General features: G+C 39.7%; 1 protein-coding gene across 7 annotated transcripts in view; it reads right to left on the bottom strand.

Moving 5' to 3' along the window:
- Positions 1-20,921, bottom strand: part of ppargc1a (peroxisome proliferator-activated receptor gamma, coactivator 1 alpha) — a 46,435-nt gene that overhangs the window by 14,110 nt on the left and 11,404 nt on the right. For 2 of the 7 annotated variants that reach the window (XR_014605459.1, XM_084109420.1), the window contains exons 3-7: positions 7,270-7,464; positions 6,151-6,273; positions 4,241-5,438; positions 3,382-3,427; positions 3,137-3,210 (exon numbers count right to left, since the gene is read on the bottom strand). Coding sequence is in view for 5 of the 7 variants with exons in the window: in XM_084109420.1 (XP_083965546.1) it covers positions 3,137-3,210; positions 3,382-3,427; positions 4,241-5,438; positions 6,151-6,273; positions 7,270-7,464 (1,636 nt within the window). In the remaining 2 variants the exon portion in view is untranslated. Of the gene's footprint in view, positions 1-3,136; positions 3,211-3,381; positions 3,428-4,240; positions 5,439-6,114; positions 6,274-7,269; positions 7,465-20,921 lie in introns of all 7 variants that reach the window. The other 5 variants (XR_014605460.1, XM_084109418.1, XM_084109421.1 and 2 more) reach the window with 4 other exon arrangements.

Here is a 20,921-nt window from a genome sequence, read left to right as displayed (position 1 = left end):
TCTAACATTGAGTCAAAAAGAGCTGTTTGTGAAGAAATGATCTCACTTAAGATGGCGGAATACCCTGTGAAGTCCAATTCGCAGTCCACAACGCACCTCTCGAGCGACGTTGTTGATTGTTCGTGACTGCGCGTTTCTCCTTGTTTTCTATTGTTATGCGCAGCATATTTCCCGCGCGCACAAACACAGTTAAAAAACGAAATTCAGGTCCTGCATTTATTAAGACAAACCTAGTAAAAATTAATGCAGTCTATACACTGACTTGGCAGCTCTGTGAAATGTAATACAACAGTGCCACCTACTGTCTAAATGCATTAACATTAAAAGTGTGAGGTGAAACTCTTTTGCATAGACAAAAGTAAATGGGTTTGTCAATTAGCCTGAAATAAAAAATAAATAAAATAAATAAATTCAGATCTTGTACATCCTCACATTGGAGTCCCGAGTTCATGTACAAAGTTTGGTTTCGATACGTGACAGCGTTCCTGAAATATGAACTACTTCCTGTTTTGGTGACTACGCCGCCGATTTCGTTTGGCTGTGACGGGCAAACACTTCCGAAAATCAAAAATCCTTCTAGTAACTTTTGTGAGGCTTGGTACAAGGATCATGTACGTCCAGTTTCGTGAAGTTCGGACCAAATTTGTGACCTGTGAAAATTTAGTTTCGCTTTCTGTTCAATCCAATATGGCGGACGAACGACATGGACTTGTGATGTCATCTTCGCAAGCAACTTACACCGGTACTGACCGGACGTTTTAAAGTTGGAACGGTGTCTCTGTCTCATAGGGCCTAGGCGCAGGAGCTGGCCAAAAATTTTCTCCCGGGAATAAGAATAAGAATAAGAAGAAGAAGAAGAAGAAGTAGAAGAAGAAGAAGAAGAAGAAGAAGAAGAAGAAGAAGAAGAAGAAGAAGAAGACTTAAGAAGAACAATAAGTGCTTTCAGCAAGCACACTTAATAAATAAATACCCATCTCTCCTTTTCTTTCTTCGTCTGTCTGTCAATCACCTAATTAAATGGATACAGTACAGCAACCATTACGAGCCTGATTCGACATACAAAACAACAGTGGCCTTGACTAAATTTATCATTATGCCAATGCAATGAGCTATGAAAAGAAAGCATGCACTGCCAAAGGAACTTCTGCTGCACCAATCAAACACCATCTGGGTAAAACAATGCACGCAGGGTCATAAACCAAGGACCATTATCGCCTTTACATTACATTACATAAATTACATTACATAGCATTACATAAATATGTGCTGTTCAGTTCAAGGCAGCCATGATGAATGCACACAGATACAAACACTAATCATATACCGGTGGGTTCTCTCGTCTGTTTCTGGCAGGGTGTGAATTACGCAGGGACCTCTGAACGAATTATTACTTAAAGCTTACAGAACTGATCCCCGTGGTAATCTTAAAATGCCACACAAGGAGCGTAACACAGACTGACCTGGGTGTCATATGATACCATAATTAAAGCAACCCCCGCTCAAGTTAATCTATTAGACTAGAGGAATGGGGATTAGGGAATGGTATTAAATCTGGCACTTTCATAGTGCTGGCTATTCCACAGGTGTCACACACCGCTGTAATGATGACACAAACCTCAATGGAAATGTATTTATTGTATGACTTTAGAGTCTCATTCGACTTTACACTGACTTGTAATCAGTTAATCTGCTATGATCATCAGTAAACACATATTAGTATGAAGGGCTTAGGGTAGTCTATAGGACTATAGCAGACACTAGGAGAATGTATACTTATCCTCATCAGAGAACTTCAACTTCAAAGCACTTGCCCTCCCTTTCCTGTTTTAAAATAGTACTGAATCCTAAATCTGAATTGTGTAAGAGGTATCGTAAAAAAGGTTAGTAGGCACAAGCTTGTGTATTAAATACAGAGATAATTTAACCCCTTAGCCTTGCATAAGAGGCTGTAAAGGTGACCTCACATGACTCTTTAATCTAAAAGCTAACACACATCTTTAATATATGGAAACACGAATGGCTTGCAGAAGTGACTCAAAATGTGTAGTTTATCTAAACACTTATGACATAATCCACGTTTGAGCAAATACACCAAACACAGAGTTACATTGTACCCTCCGGCTAGGTCAAATCTTTACACTGAGGGCCAATACCTTGTAGTAAGTGCATATCAAATTGCCCATTCACCATGACACACTTTGAGAGGGAAAGGGCAGCCATTTTGTTTTTATTGACCTGGAATGATTAATCTCTGCATGGGGGATACAGAAATAATTACCTGCATGATTTATGCTGAGAGAAAGAAAGTGAGAAAGGGGAGAACTGCTGAAGAGTTGTGTTTCAGCCCCAGCTGACATAAACTTCGTCCGGGTATAATTACTTTTGGTCAACACCAACGTGTTTTAAAATAAATATATGAAAAGACACACACACACAACACACACACAACACACACACACACACACACACACACACACACACACAGGCACACAAACACACACATGTACATATATATATATATATATATATATATATATATATATATATCCTTTCAATTACATAAAAAATGCTTTAGCTCAATTTCACAAATGGGCCCTTTTAAATAGCAGAATTAACAGAGGAAATTACCTTTATGTCCCTAATCAAATTGCCAGACTCTCTAAAAAAAGATGCTGATAATATCGGCAAACCCAAATTGCATGGCAAAACCAATTAAAACAATAATAATGCCACAACAATTTATCTCTGATGTACTGAGGCAGTGAGCTGCCCAGTCAAAAAGCATTAGTCTAAATGAGAAAGAGAGAATACTAACTGTTAAAAAAGGGAAGAGTGAAACCTTCCAATAAATCACACAAAGAATGGAAAAAAGTAATCAATGGAGGACTGTGTAAAATTCTGACCATGCTCCATCAGTTCACCTTGAACCCTTTGCTTTGAATAAACTATCAAAGTAGGCTTGTTGGAAAATTTGCCCTTCGCCAAATAAGTTTTATCTTTAAAAGTGAATGATAAAAAAAAGCAAGATATTTCAGATTATCAATAAGAAAAATGGAGGAAAGAGGGAGATTTTTGTCTTTGGTACAGTTTTAATTTTCTTTTCTTGGTTATGAGCAAAGACCTTGTGTTTGTTTACCTGGGGTTCCACAGATCTCCACACTCAATGTGCGTTCAATGGTTTTGTTCTCAAACGGAGATCCCTTGTGGTCACTGCAACACAAAGGAGAAAAAGTTATGAGAACATGAATGGAGTGCTGAAAGTGTTTGTGTGAGCTTACAAATGGAAATGAAATTAACAAAATGCCTCATCTTTTTTTCTTCTTTTTTTTAGTTCAGATTGTGTCTGCTCTACAAAAGTTGTGTAAAAACTCTCTCACTTACTTTGGAGACTCTGGGGTCAAAGGAAGTGGCAAGATGGTTGGTTTGGCTGCAGAACACAAAGGAGCATGGGTAATTAATTTACTAATTCACACTGTGCCCAATATATTTCAGGTCCACATCTACTACTAAATATCTTAGACTCAATCAGTGACAGCAAAGATGTTACAAATCCAACCCTGCACTGAAAGGCTAGATGACTCTCCAGCCAGAAATTTGGAGAAAAACCAATAGTTGGACCCCATAGTTTTTGTCTTTATCTGACTGCATTTTTTGAGAGGCAGGATGAAGTGATGGTTTGTGTTCAGTTTCTCAGCCCATCATACAAGGTCCACCACATTCCAACAGTCAGAATGAGTAGAAAACATAAAACAGACTATGACATGAAAAAGAATGGCACAAATGTTTCATACTGCTAAAATTATGTCTAAAAAGAAGATATTTTGCATGCAATTGAAACCAAAGCAGAGGAAGAAAGAAGAGTCAAGGAAGCGTGTGCAGTTGCCTGAGGCTGCGACCGTCTCCAACTGCAGCTAGGTAGTATCTCTCAGTTAGACAGCTATATTACGACAGCCTGACAAAGAAGCTTTTCAGCACAGATCTGAGTTTGAAATTGGGCACGTGATAGTTTAAAGTGTTACAGGCGTACCTCGTCTTTCATTTATAATTAATCTACAGGCAAAGGTTTGTGCCAATTCAGAGGTTTATCCTTTGGAGTGAATTGTGTGGCTGTCTGCTTTTGTTTTTGTTCCCAAGTAAATGTTAGGTTTGTGTTAGTGCTGGGGTTAGTGTGTGGTCAAACTGGGAAGCAGTTAAAGGAAGAGAGGCAAAGGAGAGAGGGCAGGGATGCAGCAATGATTACCTAACACTGGTGGGACTTGGTCATCAAGGTGCCTGCAGAGTGCCTGTTTTTGTGAGTCGGAGGGCGTGTGCTCTGGAACTAAAGAGTCTGGGAACAATGGGCTTGGCAGGCCCTGTGAGAATGACATGGGGCTGCCTATGACATATTCAAAAACATCCTCCCCAGCTTGGCCTACCAGATCATGCAAGCTGTCTCCTGTCACCTGTTCTGGCATGCTTAACCAACTCTCTAGGTCTAATTTAAGCTCTGTTGAACACTTAAGATCACTCTCGTCGGCCACACTAAATGTTTGTTTGTGTAAGCTAGGTGTCTTTCTAGGGTGATCACAGCTAGCTTGCTCTAAGTGTCCACGGCTCTCTTGGACTCTAGGAGCCAAGTCAGGTAGGTCTCGCCTATTATTCTGGGGGACACTGGGCAACTGCAGGTGAGCCCGGTAACGGGCTGGCCTGGGCCTGGAGGTGAGCATCTGACTGAGCATGGGGTGCTCTAGCTCTTGCCTCCTTTTCCTAATGGTCACCGTGATGTGCCTATTAGCACGGCCAGCCTCAGCCAAGCCGCCTGCCTCAAGGCAATGACCACAGCTGCCTGCATGACCCGTCTCTCTAGGCGGGAGAGAGTAAGAGTGCATGTACCTAATAAAGCGGGCAGCGGCCAGGCTGCCTGGGTCAACAGCTGGCTGCAGGCCTGGCAGCCTCCCCTCTTCGCCGGAGCAAGCATGGCCACAGCCGCCTCCACGGGACAGCACAACGGGGGCGGATTGCTCCCCTTGAGTACACCGCCGCCACTTCCCTGCCCCCTCACCAGCCACACTACACGTGCTGGCTGCCTGGCTCTCACCTCGCTGGGCCTGCAATGCCAGCTGCTGCTGCTGCTGCTGTTGCTGCTGCTGCTGCTGCTGCTGTGATGATGGGGAGGCAGAGGACGTCTTCTTTTTGGAGGCGGTGGAAGAGGAGCAGGACGACAGGGACGAGAAAGAGGAGGTGGACGAAGATGATGGAGAGGAAGAAGATGAGCAGGAAGAGGTGCAAGCCCCTCCCCTGTCCTTGCCGCAACCTGTCCAGGTGCTCTTGGCTTCCCTGGCTTTGGTCTGGAAGGCCTCGTCACTGGAGGTGAGGTACTTGAGCAGCTCAGTGCAAGGGCGTCTCATGGACCGGTTGGGACAGGCCCCACGTGGTTTGCTGTTCCAGGGGTTTTCTGTCTAAAGAACAAGAATCAGAGAAATAGAGAGAGAGAGAGAGAGAGAGAGAGAGAGAGAGAGGGGGCAGAATGAGTATGGCATGTAACAGGGGACACTGGTAACATAGGGAGATTAGAATAGGGGGTTAGCGCAGAGGTGGTTTAGTCTCCCAAAAGGCAACGTGACTGTGCTTTTCCCATCATCTTAATTACAAGGTCTTGGGACGACTCCAGGAAGATCTGCATGCAGGCAGCAGGAGGAGACAGTGGTGTCCCCTGGGACACTGCCATGTGCAGAGCTCCAGAAACAGAGTCAAAGTCATTATGAAAAATTTACTCCTCAAAGAGAGTTGTGCATGTGTATGAGCGTGTTTGTGTGAAGGGGAGAGAATTATGCATGATGTTCACCTCAAATAAATACTATTTTTTTCTTCTAGTTTACAACATGACTGGGCCTGTGGTAATAAATCATTGTTTTTGTGACAATGAGACCAACAACGCTAATTATATCAGGACATGTACACATTTTCTTTATTTCATGGAAATGAGATGGTGCCATTCCGAAGTCCTGAACGTCATTAAGGGTCACAAACTTTTAGACGAGACAGTCATAACACAACGTAATCAAGCTTTAGACTATTTGTATAATTTATCAGAAAGCAAAGAATTACAAGAAACTAGCAGATGAGCTCACACACCAGGCCTTTGATGCAAGAAGTGCAGCGAGCAGCTACCTTGGCAACAGCAGGTGTTGGTCTGATCCGTTGGTTGCTGGCTGCATGGTTCTGTGCCTTGCCACCTGGGTATTGATTATAGCTGAGCTGGGAGTTAGCAGGCGCCAGGAGGAGCTTCTTCAGCTACAAACAGAGCAGAAAAGCAGATCATAAGGATTACAGCTATGCATTTATTACAAACTCCAAACAATATTTATATTACATTTACATTACATGTATGCATTTGGCAGACACTTCTATCCAAAGTGATTTACATTGCATTCAGGGTATATAGTTTATTGGTTCATGCATTTTCTGAGAATCAAACCCATGACTGTGGCGTTGTTACCTACACCATGCTCTGCTGTTTGTAAATATTGTCTCTTGCAAGCCATTTACACGTATATTTTTCAAAAGATTCTCTCTGTAAGCATCCTGTAAGTTGACAAACCGATTTATTTGATGACAGCAGTATCATGTGCATATAATACATTTATGCAATATATGACTATATGTGTGATGCAAGCTTAAACTTTACGGATTTCATTTTGTAGGATATGAGTCAGATCAAAATAATAGTGTGGCAGTATGTCAGGTAGATCAGGTGCAATGCTTTTTCTGTGATACTCATCAGAATCTGATGTGATGAGCATTAACCTGCTAATACACAACAAAACAAATGCTATGTGGATTGCTATTACTTTTTACTGCTGGTTTATTAAAGAAAAAACTGATTAAAATAGTCCACTTGATTAAATTGAATTATTTCAGCATATTTTTCATTGCTTCAGCTTGACAGTGTTGTGCATGTTTCTTTTTGCAGTAATGAACAAAGCAATTAACACCTCAGGAACACTGATATACTTTGATCTGCTTTTTCAACAGAGCTATGGTTATGTTCTGTGCAGACATCAATAGGAGGCTGCCAGAGCTGTTGTCTGGCGAGTCTGTACCCATTTTTGGTGATAGGCCTGCAGCATCTCCTTATCTGGTGCTAGTGAAGACCAGACAGAGGGAGTCAGGGAAAGTGAAAGACTTTGGGACGGAGAAAGACCGAGGGAAGCAAACAGAATGAGAGGGCCATGCTTCATGGCAAAACAGGATTGGGCACACGGGAAGCACGGGAGGAGCGTTTCTTACCAGGGAAGGCTCCTCTGGCTCTGGGGTGCGTGGCGAGCCATCGGGGGTGGAAGGACAGCTCTGATCACTGGCATTGGTCACGTCCCCATCTGCCAGGGCCTCGAACGAAGGCAAACCGTCTTCGTCCACTGGGATACTGTCCAGGGTTTCTGTGAGCACTGCCAGCAAGTTGGCCTCATTTTCCTCATCTATCTTCTTAAGGGGGCGAAAAGAAAAGGGGAAAGAGAAAGAACAGTGGGAAAAAAAGGACATTTTAGTCTGGAGAAGTCGATTTTGTTTTCAGAGTGGAGCAGTGCTCTATAATCGCTAATAGAGGATGGAGATTTTTATTTTTTTTACTACAAAATCTCTTTCAACTACAAATTGCCTAAGCCACATGAGTCAGCACTGTCAGTCATACATTAAACATGCAGCTTACTGGACCAAAATAATATCTCCCCTAAGAAACCCATTAACTGAGCTGACACACAGCAACTACCCAGGGAAGTAGCGAGAAAGAGGTAAGAAACAAAAAGAGGGAAGTTAAGTTCCTCCAATCCCTAACTCAGACGTCTCAAATGGCTCATCAACAAAATTCAAGCTGGCAATCCATAGATAAGGAGCCTTATTGTGAACTGAAATAGATGCAATATTTTTTGAGCATATGAAGTGTGATTACAGAATCAAATGCTAAATGCTGCTTCCAGTCTTTGATGTTCCTGTCTCTGTCTCTTCTGCAGATGGTAACACAGAAGGGGTAGTATCTGTAAAGCAGTGGCTGTGGAAAAGTCACAGGCACTGGAAGTTCCAGCACCAAAACCCACGGGACTTAGCAATTGCAAAAGATAAACACCAAAATTGCTGGGGGACGTGGCGTATGCAGGCCAACAAGAACAAATCCTTTTATGCACACCACAGGATTAGCATCGCTTGCTGATAGCGTTCGGGCACAATTGTGATGGCTGCAGGGGGACTGTCCTCTTTAGATAGAAGTGTTGCATTGCTTAGCCTCCAGTCCCATGTGCAACGATCACCCCGTTTGATCCCTTTTCTATTAATAGTTTCCCACGATTACACACCAGCATCTCCCCATGCTCACGGGAGCAGCTTTTGAGACATCAAAACAAGGCCATTTTACTTATCTCACTCTATTTAAGAGATTTCAGTACTGATAGAGCTAACGTTTGATTAGTGCACTGACAGGGAGGAAAATACTAAGCCCGGCTTCACTGAATTCATAATGCCCTCCTTAGGACATGTTTCTTAATTCTGTATTGGATTAGATAACAGCGCATTTTTCCGAGATATAACAAAACATTCACAGGGACACCTGAGTTCTGACGTAAAGCAGCTAGAAAGAAATTCATAGCCTGCTGCCATTTAATGGTTGGCTAATAATGTCCTTTCTTTGAGCTATGCTTTTGCTGTCTCCCGCAATTTGTCTTCTGCAACTTCATAAAAACCCAGGCAGCCAATAAAACAGAGGGCAATAACAATAAGTATTTCATTCCAGCTAATTTTAATCCTGGCTATTCAGGATGACTTCCCATAGATGCTCATCATTTGGTTTACAGAGAAACGTTTTTATTCGTTTGAGGATCTTCTTTACGGAAACAGTTTTCTCAATAGCAGCATGCGCGCAAATAAGGACTGGTGGTTAGTAAAACTACTTGTTAAGTGTGAACTCTAGCTCAGACGTTATCTAGAATGACAGAGGGTGCTCCAGGGTTTATACAGCAATCAAACGTTCTGCCAAAACCTGCACTCCTCTTTCAACATTGGTTATCTCGTATTCTATGAAACAAGCTCAATAACCTTTGTCCTCCATTCAGACTCATAATTCAAAGTGCAACCAACATTTGCAAAGTACATCCAGCCCAGTGCCAGAGTGGTCAGATTTGCCTGGCAACCTCTGGAGCCGTGTCCACAGCCATCGATTGCCTCTGGCAGCTCCAAAGAGAAATGGCCTTGAGTAAGAAGGGAAGAAAAATAGAAAGGACCTTTCCCATTCCGCTTAATGGACCCCACCGAATTAAACAGATCTTAACAATCGTGGGCTAATTGTGGGATCACAATATATTAACCTGCTCTAATTCTAAAGGGTGCCATTCATGGCTGTTTTACCACAAATGCTTCAATTAGCCATAAAACACACTGGCAAGCGCTCGGTAGTCACACTCCATCTAGCTCCCCTCCTTTCCCTTAGTACTTCAGAGGCATGCCAGCATTCACCATTCATTCATTATCAGGTGCGCTCTTTTGTTATCAGACAGGCTGTCTTTGAAATTGTCCTTGCTTTAACTCTTTTATTGAGTTCCACCTAAGCCATTGTATTCCTGAGATATAACTTATGCCACTGATAACAGGTAGCATGGTCCTTTTCTTTTACCCCATAATTTACCCACATAATTAACTTCACTGCAAACTGAAAAATAATCCATCCAATATCATTCAGGGATCTGAGCGAATACCCCACAGGTGACGAAAGAATTTAAAAAAAAAAAAGATAGTAAAATATGAGGCTCGTATTTCCTGTGTGTCTGCGGCCTTGCATCTCCGCCGCGACAGAGAAGGAAAACTCTGCAGGTAATAAAACCTGGAAAGTCAATTACTCAGAGTGAGTTTTACAACCAAAGCCTTGCACAATCACAAGGAAGACATTAAATGAGCTAGAATATGTGGAAAAAGTTTAAAGTGAAGATTGATGGATTTTTCTTTCTCTTTTTATTCTCTCTAAAACCAAAACAGTTAAAAAAAAAAAAAATCACATCTCTGAATATTGTTTTGCTCATTTCAATATTTGTCTGTGATTTGACTAATTCTTGCTGTGACACAAACAAGGTGTGTATGCTATTCAGAACTGGATTATGAATGCCTTTTGAATTTCAGTTCAAATTCAGAATTTGAATAGAGGTGGTGGTAAGCAGGATGGAGAATTGAGACCCTGGATCACAAAACCAGTCACAAGTCGCACGGGTATATTTGTGGCAATAGCCAACAATACATTGTATGGGTCAAAATTATAGATTTTTCTTTTATGCCAAAAATCATTAGGATATTAAGTAAAGATCATGTTCCAAGAAGATATTTTGTAAATTTCCAACCGTAAATATATAATTTTCCCAATGTTTCTTTTTTGCACCCTCAAATTCCAGATTTTCAAATAGTTGTATCTCGGCCAAATATTGTCCTATCCTAACAAACCATAAATCAATGGAAAGCTTATTTATTTAGCTATCAGATTATGTATAAATCTCAATTTCAAAAAATTGACCCATGTGACTGGTTTTGTCATCAACTGTAGAATTGGAAATAAGAAAATCATATAACTGCACATTTTACCTTAAAACTTTAAAAAAGCACAAGTTCGTAAAGACAAACTTTGAATGCTGGTTGAACAAAGCCTCATCTGACAGTTTTGAAAAAGGATTAAAACAACTTTTAAGGTTTATAGGCTTTCTGGAAAGTGAGAATGATTAGTTTACCTCTGATTCCACAGCTAATAAATCCAAGTAACATGCTACATTATGTGAGCTTGGCCTGGTCATATCATTGTGGGTAGGAAGAGAGAGAGAAACATGGTACAGAGCACTGAATATGACACTAATTTAATTCATGGTCAGAAAAAAAAAAGAAAAAGACCACAATACCTATTATACGTCACACATCATATTGACATTATCAAAAACATTCCAACGTAAGCCTCCCTCAATAAACCTAACCAGATTGTGTCACAGTATACGTAAATGGCACAGCAGTCATATGTCATACTCAAAAATAGGATTCTGCCAGTGGAATCACTAGAACTATTTCAAACCTCATTTCCCCCGCAAATGATCCTGCAAGCTGGGCACCGAGGCATGCCTGCTCCAGAGGCAATGATCACAGAGAGACGGAGTATGGCAAAGATTAACTTTTCATAACCCTCACCAACATTACCCACCCCCCTGACACTGTCTGAACACCACATACAGAAGCTTGAACAGGTACCAATCAGCAACAAGAACCATTGCTTATTTTAACATGTAAACAATCAGAATAATGCATACTAGCGAAGAGTAATCAGAAGGAAATTAAAATATAATATTGCCAATTTATATGTGGTTGCAAGTGCCCGTGACCAGATGATCAGAACCACAAACAAACAATTTCTACTGAGAGATAATTGCTCTTACAAATAGAAAGAGAAAAGTGAAAGAGATGAAAGGGACTACAACAAACTGACAATTTAAATGGATGCACTAAACATGAAGAGAGAAAGGGGAGTTTGCATGCTGTTTCTTAGCTGTGGTGCAACAGATGGTCCACAGCTCTGTTTCTAATGCAATTAGAATAAACTTAGTTTTCGGTGCTCAGACATATTGATGCACTACTTATTTTAGAAACTTGTCCAATAATGCTGACACTAGGGTGCTCGGATTCCTAAAGAGCTGGAGTCTAAATATGTTAATGCAGTGAAGAAAAGAAAAAACACACATCGTTATTCATTTTTGAAACGTGCATGTGAACAGAACTTAAGTCAGAGGTGGCAAATCTGCAGAGGTAAGCAATCTTTTGTGAGAATAAACATATACAGGATGGTGATCATGTTATGATGTGCTAGACAGCCAAAGAAAATGCAAGGAAGGAGGAACGGTATGAAAGGAAAGAGAGTCCTGTTTCATTCCAATGCAGAGAAACAGCCATGCATGTGGAAACGTGGACATATAAAGCTGATATTTAAGCATGTAAAGTCACCCTCTTCTCTTGTTAAAAGTGCTTTGTTACCCTCCGAATCCTCCTTTGACCTTTCGGCTGTTGGCACGCTTATGAGCATCAAACCGCAGGTCGGCCCGTCATTTGTCACCATGATATCAGCAGCAGGGCACATCATTACCGACACTGCACCAAGCACGCGGAGGAGCGACAACAAAGGAGAAAGACCTGACTATAGTTCTCTTTCTATAATAAAGCATATGTGTTAACTGCACAAGGGTCAATTGCCTGAATACGTCTGTACAAAAGCAGAGAGCAAAAAAAAAAAACGCTTAGATTGCATGCCTGCATGCGTGCATGTTCTATCATGAACACATGCACTCGTTCGAGTATCCATGAGGAACGAGTGGGGTTACAGACTCCAATATCAAAAAATGTATGGTAATTGAAACCACCAAATGTGTGTGGAAAATGCAGTCAATTTGATTCGGTTGCAGAAGGTCATTCTATTCAATTTACACTCAATGCTGAGTACAGTAGCCAGCAAAACACCTGAAAGCAAATGATCTTATCAGAACCCACTGCACTGCTCTCACCCGTACTGGATAAAAGCTATTTGCTGATTACTAAATAAATGCATTATCTTTTACCTTGACTTCCATCTCCTGTAGGTGAGGGAAGATCTACCAGACCTTGACTTTGTGAGACGATTATTCCCATTGTACTTTAAACGTTTTTTTTTTTTCCTTTTTTTTTTTTTTTTCCTTTTCCCTTTTCTCTCTGTTTGTGTGTACACTGCAGTTCAAAAGTTTGGGATCGGTAAGATTTTTAAATGTTTCTGAAATAAGTCTCTTATGCTATATATATATATATATATACATATATATACACCTCAATTAAATACATTTTGAAATAAAAATAATAATAAACGAGGCTCAAACATCCAGCGAAACTAAAATCCCTGGCGTGTGTGAAACGCGCTTTAAAAATAAACTTGACGCGCCTTACCAAGTCTAATAATAAGCACAAACTGTGTTAAAAAGAATCTGACGTGCAACTAAAAAGGTAGGCTATCTGTCCTACAGCGTTTTTCTACTTTACCACTTTACTAATCTTACTGATCCCAAACTTTTAAATGGCATTGCATGTACAATGTAAATTTTGGACATTATCAGCATAAATCCAGATCATCACTTTGCAACCCAAATAATTTAAACAAACAAACAAACACACAACAAAATGAATCAACGAATGAACAAACGAATCAACGAATGAATACATCCAGTACCTAGAAAAAATACTAGAGCTATTTACAATCTCTATTCTGGACAATGTTTGAAACTTCGTATTGCTAGCATTTCTTGTGTTATTGCCTCCTTAAAGATGTCTATATTGCCATTATTATGTAATCATCTGCTGGTCTTCAAGTATAATTACAAATGACTTCAAAATGCATCTACGCCAAGAGATGATAAGGACTTACGCTCATATTGCTTAGAGCATTTCTAAACTTTTGGAGGCATTACGTGTATATGCATGCATGTAAACATTTAAAATGTATGGCTTGGCCTGGGCCACAAATTAAAACACCAACCAAAATGAAATTTGCTTTTGTGTGCATTTGTGCACATACAAATAATAATACTTGTGTACAGCACTGAATTACATCTTTTGACAAGGATGCATCACTCACAGCTGCTCAAAATATATGTTCACCCTTTATATCACTGATGAATATCATGGTAATAAAAGGATGAACTACAGATGGATGGAGGAATGAGAATGGAAAAAACCTGGTGATTTTTCAAACTGGTCTCATGGCAACTGTTAGGAATATATTTTACAGTGGTTCATTTTACCTTGCAAACAGAGCTATTAAAAGGTGCCCATGCAAGTCTACAATGCACCCAATCAGCTCAGTCCTCATTGCAGAAATTCAGCATTTGTTTGTTAATTTACCCACTCCATGAAATTGTGCAGTGTGACGCCACTAAGCTATGTCCGAAACGCTCTGTACCCTGCAGTGCATAAGCCCTAAAAGAACCAGCATTCCTGGAATTCAGAGATTCAAACTACCCCTCCCTGTGATGCTGAAGTATTAAATAATCCAGGAAACGCCTGTACCAGGACTCACTTTCTCTCCTGGCCTCGAGTTGAGCCAGACGCCTGAGGCTTATTGGCTTAGCATTTCCGGCCAGGTTAGAAAGAGACGGGCCCTGAAAGGCTCTTAGAAGAGATTACCGTCCCAGACTAAAAATAGCCCACAATGGCTATCCCGCACTTACGACTGGTGACACGTTACAAAATGTGAATATTACTGCACAGGGCGACTGCACGTGTGTGTGTGTGTGTGTGTTTGGACGCTTTTGTAGGTCAGTGCACAAGACTCTGTGGAGCTTATGTTGATAGCACATACGGCCATTCAAATTATCAGTAGGGGTGTAACAATATACTCAAGTCGGTTTGATAGACGAAAGTGATCTCACTATATTTTAAACAAAGCCGAAATAAAAGTTAAAACAAATTTTTTAATGATTCATTCTAAACAGTTAACCAAAGTGCTGTTCATTAAAATGATAAATTTGGTACTAAATTAGGAATAGACTTGAATAAGTTTGGTCCTTCTACCTCATGTACAAGACAATGGTGACACCAGAACACAACTGTTCGTTATTCTGCTTTTTCTAAAAATACAGAATCATGTTAGACAAGTATGCTTGGATACATTTGAACAGTTTTAAATATTGCGTGTTATTAAATAATGTATTTTATTTTTAATTAAATGATTAATAAAAAATAATAAACAAGCGAGCTCAAATGTGTGACCTTCTGGGTTTACCATATTTGATGCGCCATTACCATATTTGATGATAAATTAAATCTGTCTGAAATGTTATTTTGGTGAACTACAAAGACATATATTGTTGCATTGTTGTACAATATATTGATTATCAGCATAATATAAGCCACCATTAAATCCTCAGATAGTAGGGTAAAAATGTGCTATTCACTACTCCCCATAGTGTATGATTGCAGAAAGAATACATATGTTTGTATTGAACATTTATGGAGCAACAGATTTTTGTGTGAAAATCAATCATAAAAGTGGTTTAAAAATCTTATAAATATATGAGGTGGCGTGGGAGGCCTTTAACAAAAGGCACACAGTATTGATACAAATACTTTAGCCAACATAAGTTAATGTGTCTATAGCCATGTTAATGTTAAAAGAGTTAATACTTGTCAAAACAATCACTTTAACAAAGTTTGCACTATTTTCTCTTTATTTTGAAAATTTAAAATTCCTTTTTGTTCAATAAATATACTGTCATTCAAATATGTTAATACAAAAATATCTTTTAAAAATACAAAAACTTATTATTATCAAAAAGTTTTCATCATATTTTTAAATATGATGGTTTCATTAACCATAAATATGGTGATTATCTCTAAGGTGGACACCAAACATAATATATGATTTTTACCATCTGAATCTGACCATGACATGTCAACAAATGGAAAAGTCATGTTAATTATTGTGTCGCTGATTATATTTATCGTGTCAACAGCAGGGGTGCTTTTTACCCCAAATACCATACTTTTACATATTCTTCTGTTATTGAAAAACTGTTGCTTTAATTACCTTGAACAAAACTGGAAGTCATTAAGATGGCCATTCAGCCAAATTTCTACATGCATCTTGAAAAGCAGATGTTTTTAATAGTGCTACGGCAAGTTTTGTGCCATCTAGTGGTGTAGAGGAAAATAAAGGGCACCTTTTCACCCCGAGGCGCCTTTAGCCTGTTGTACCCCTACTGGTTGTACTGTCGATGTACGATATTTATCAGGACCGGCATGAATTTTGGCACCAGATCAGTGCAATTTCCACCACAAGCTGTCTAAGCCAGACTCATAAAAAGAGTTAAGAGGCTGAACACCATGTCCAAGGAAAACCCCCTTGTATAACTTGTCCCCAGACATGGAAAAATGGTCTCATGTGTGACACCACCTGTGGTGCTTCAGTTCTGGGTAGCAGCCATCAGATGACACTCAACTGGTAGAACATAGTGTGTCCCAGAGCAAAGCAAGCAAAACCCTTGCAACAGCCATTTGAACGGTACAAACATGCTGTACACACAAACAAACACAGGAGATATGTGTTAAGATCAAAGCTCAAAGCAACACTAGAGAACTTTTCCTCTTCGGTCGCCCTACAGGTGGGAAGCAGAACTGTCCATTACCACTGTAGTAAATAATTTAGCCTACCGTCGCACACACGCTCGCCGTTTATCCAGCACGTGGTGCTGTCCACAGACAAGGTAGAGTATGTTGCATGATTTTATGAAAGTATGATGTATTGCGGCATCAGGAACGAAGAAAAACAAAATAATGACTATTGTAACGCTTGCCGTAAAGCAAGTTAAATTTGTAGTTTCTTATGTCTCATTCGAACTACAGAAACGCTACCCGATCTGGCAAACTTGCATAGTGCGGTTATAGAAGATATAGGGCCGCAAAGCGAATGCAGAAGTGCCTTTCACCCTGCTACGACTTGATGAACCACTGAAACAATTTTGGAAAGATTATTTTAAGGTAAAAAATAATCTTTAGTGTTGCTTTAAGGTAATTCATATCGGTGGCTTGAAGGAATTAGATCAAATGTATAATCAGATAACATGAAGATGACAGTCAGAAATATTGTATTTATCTAGCACGGTAATACTTTGATCCAGCATATGCCATGGTACTTCATATACCAGGGTATTTACATGGCACTCCAAAGTACTTCAAATAATATGTTCGGCTCACTCAGAGGCAGTCTGAAACGAATGCGCCAATATTGCATTTGTAGTGTAATCCGTCCTCATATGCTCCAGAAAATACCTCCTACTCACCTGTCAATCAAGCATTGCGCTAAAACAAGGTTCATTTCATACTCGACTAAAATAACTGAGGAATTCAAGATAAATTTAGAAAAAAAGAGTGTGCGAGAGTGTGAGTGTTTTCTGTGAGTTTTTGCACTTTATCAACATGCAGCAAGTGATGTTTGCAGTTATTAATTCAGACTCTCCCTCCTCAATGAAATCCTGTGATCATAAAGTCATTTTCATCCAGCAAAAAATAAATAAAAAATAAAATAATTATAATATTAATAATAAACGGAGCAGATCCAATAGGGTCCATCAGTGCTTGGGCCCTAATTATATATATATATATATATAGGCATTGGATTTCAAACACCAAACGTTTTTACTTCAGTGAATGACTGATGTAAGTCTGTGCTCAGTTCACCTGAAATGTCAACAGAACCAACAATGTCATTTATACTAATATTCAGTGATGCACCAAAATTTATTTTTTCAGAAACACAGAAACCGAAATTAATGTTTTAATTTAGCAAACAACCCACAATGATTCAATAATCAATTAAGCAAATTTATTTAATGATATTTTTTTTCTTCTAGTTGACTCATGAACTATGGACATAGAATGAAAATGAAAAATTGACATAATGATTGACAGATTATTGTGTGCATGAAACAGACGTTGACACAGTCAAACACGGCAGAAATCTCGATAAACACTAATTAAACGTCACCATTTCTGTCAATGGTTTCAGTCGAATCACATTAACAAAATGTCCTGAAAGTTTATGTATGTATATATATATATATATATATATATATATATATATATATATATATATATATATATATATATATATATATATATAATATATATATATATATATATATATATATATATATACTCTATACATGCCAATAACAGGCACAAAATTCTATTTAAAAAAAAAAAAAATTATTTGGGGTGTTAAAATGGCTCTGTGTTGAGCATCAGGTGGCTAAGAATGAAGATCAGCTGAGGCTACAGGCCCCTGAAGAAAGATCCCGCATACAACCACCACTTCAGAGAGCAAGAGATGGGAAAGCAAGCATAAAAGAATAAAAGATGTGTGTATGGACAGAGAAGGATGACAGAAGCATGGAAATGAATACAGGACAGGAAACCAGAGCCTGAGAAAGAAGCAGAATGCAAGAGTACGCAAGAAAGCCGAGCAACAAGCTTTATGTTAACTTGTGCTTCTCCAAACATGCCCTGCGGGGACTATTTTCCAACTGCAAGTGATGTTACCCTCCCTCTTCTTTCCATCCTCCTCCTTGCACTCCCTTGCTTTTCCCCTCCCTTCATTGCAAAGTGAATAAATTTGCTTATGCCCACTGGAATTCAGACTCTCTCTACAGTTGTTTGACAAGCTTCTCCATCAAAACTTCAGAGGTTTCTTATTGATGACAGGGCTCTGTTGCATTTCGTAACCATTGCAACTAAGTGGTCGTCCTGGTACGACTGCAAAATTGTGCAACTCTTTTTTTTTTTTTTTTTTTTATCACTGCATATGAGAAACACCAGAAGTCAAACACTCCAAAAGTGTGATGAAACAGCCCTAACCAATTATCTGTACTGCCCAATGGTGGCACCAGTGCCACTGCTCTCATAGACATTATCATTCCAGGAAAATACTACTTATACTAGGGATGTCCAATCCGGCATCCTGCTGAGCTCAACCCTAATTAAACACACCTTTGCCAGCTGTTCAAGGTCTTCAGGATTACTTTAAACCTCCAGGCAGGTGTGTTGGAGGAAGGTGGCCCTCTGGGAGCAAGATGGAGCCATGGCATATACCTAAATATAACTGGTTCATGCAAAATGAGAGATATAACCAGTGAAATTCACTGAACCAATGGTTTCAAATCCTGATCCTGGAGTACCAACAACAGAAATCAAACATGTGCCCTCGCTTATCTATTCTAACATACAGGGGTGGCCAATGTCAGTCCTGTAAGCCACAGCCCTGCAGAGTTTTGCTCCGACCCAAATTAAACACACCTGATCCAGCTAATCGAGGTCTTCAGGATTACTAGAAACTTTTAAGCAGGTGAGTTGAAGCTGGTTGGAGCTAAACTCGGCAGGGCCCTGCGGCCCTCTAGGAGCTGAGTTTGAGACCACTGTTTTGGTCTGAATCCGAAATCGTCCCCCTAAACCCTCAATCACTATTCCCTATGTTAGTCCACTAATACAGTTCACTTGAATGAGTGAATGAAAACGAGTGAGAGAATTCGAACAGCCTTTGAACGTACATCGGCTGTACACTCGTTATTGTGGTATGGGATAGAATGAGTGCACTCATTATCGTCCGCTATGGTTTCGGACACCACTACAAATGGCTGTCCCCTCAATGCCCTTTTTGAGGGTATAGGGGGCGATTTCAGATTCAGCCTTGGAGTCTTTATTAATGAGCTGATGAATTGAATCAGGTGTGTTTGATTAGGGAGACAGCTACAGGGGCTGTTTACAAGACACCATTTTCAACTAAAAACGTAAAACTTTTTGTGCGTTTAGCCGTTCGTTTACACAGCGTTTTGGGTGCCTAAAAATGCAAAGTTTTAAAATCGGGTTTCAAAGTGCAAGTTTTAGAAATCGGTCTCCGTGTAAACAATAAAAACGTGAATCTGTGAAAACGATGACGTCATGTACATGCGTATTACGTGTTCAGTCTATAGTGTTTAATCGCCATCTAATGGCCTGGCAGCAGAATACAGGGTTTTTAGTCGTTTTCGCGGATCCGTGTGAATGGGGATTGTTTTGACAATGTCTGTGTGCATGCAGAGAACTCAAAGGTAAAACTTCTCCGTTTTAAGCATATCGTTGTCATGTAAACGAACCATCAAATGTGCAGTGCTGCGGGACCAGGATTGGGAACCACTGCACTAAACCATTCAGATTCACTCTGAAGCAACAGAATTAATTTAGTTCTCAGCTGACTAAACATCCTAAACAACCATAAATTGAAAATTGACAAAACCAGTGTGGTTTTGTGGTAACTGAAACTATTTACTTCTAGTTATCTGCCTAAAGGAGCTAATGAATTGGCTAATAAAACCTAAAAAAACTGAAATTGTAAATGTTACCCTGGCAACTAATTGATATAAATTATATAGTTGAAGTAGCCTACTAAAATTACTAAAATTGAAATAAAAATAAAATAAGTGAGATGAATGATAAAAAAAAATGACAAAAGCACATAACAAAATAACTAAGACTTGAAAATATGAATAAATACTATAATGTATAAATAATTCTAAAATAACACTGGACACAACATGACAAAAGAGGCTTTAGTTGTGCTTTTGAGGAGGCTGACACCAAACAACATGCAAAACATCTTCGTTTCGATAGGCACGGTCGGGAGATAAGTCAAAGTGTGGTGCATGTGTGTGAATGCGAGTGCATGTAAGTGTTCACTTGAGGAAATCATATTATACAGCACAAAATGATAATATGCTTGGCCCAGCTGAACTTGTGCAGCTAAACTGATGGTGTGTTTTCAAATGTCAGCATAAATTTGCAAATTAAAAATGTGAAACCATCAGCAGTCACCGTTAACACCATGTGCGTGTGTGTCTTGGCGTGGATATGCTTGTGAGCATTTTTCTGTCTTCTGAGAGAGATGTAGGCCTACAGTACATTTGGCCGATTTTATCAATCACGGTTCAGTGTTGTTGCTATAGGCTTCTATTTGATAGATTTACAAATTACTAGACAAGCAAGAAGCAAATAGGACCCGTTTACATGGATGCGTTTATGTGTAAGTGAATGTGTGTACTTGAGTATGCGTGTGATTTATTTCAGCAATTAATCTGCGGAGTCACTTTCACACTTAGACATCCACACACACTTTGGCTCACCAGTTATAGCTAGGTCAAAGTCTGGTCAAAATTTTGACTGGTCATCAGTAACTGAACTCACCTTACAAAGCACAGCCAGTGCTTTCACCCCACAACCAAGTTGTAATTCCAAACACTTCTTGGCGGCATAGATTCATGTTTGGATATAAACATCACACAACCCGACCACACGGCCCTTATTGGATGACTTAATACAGTAGAAGCTTAAATAGG

The sequence above is a fragment of the Abramis brama genome (assembly GCF_963993115.1).
Source record: "Abramis brama genome assembly, chromosome: 3".
NCBI lineage: Eukaryota > Metazoa > Chordata > Actinopteri > Cypriniformes > Leuciscidae > Abramis > Abramis brama.
Note: the sequence above shows the minus strand (reverse complement) of the source record. Positions and strands in the feature narration are given on the sequence as shown.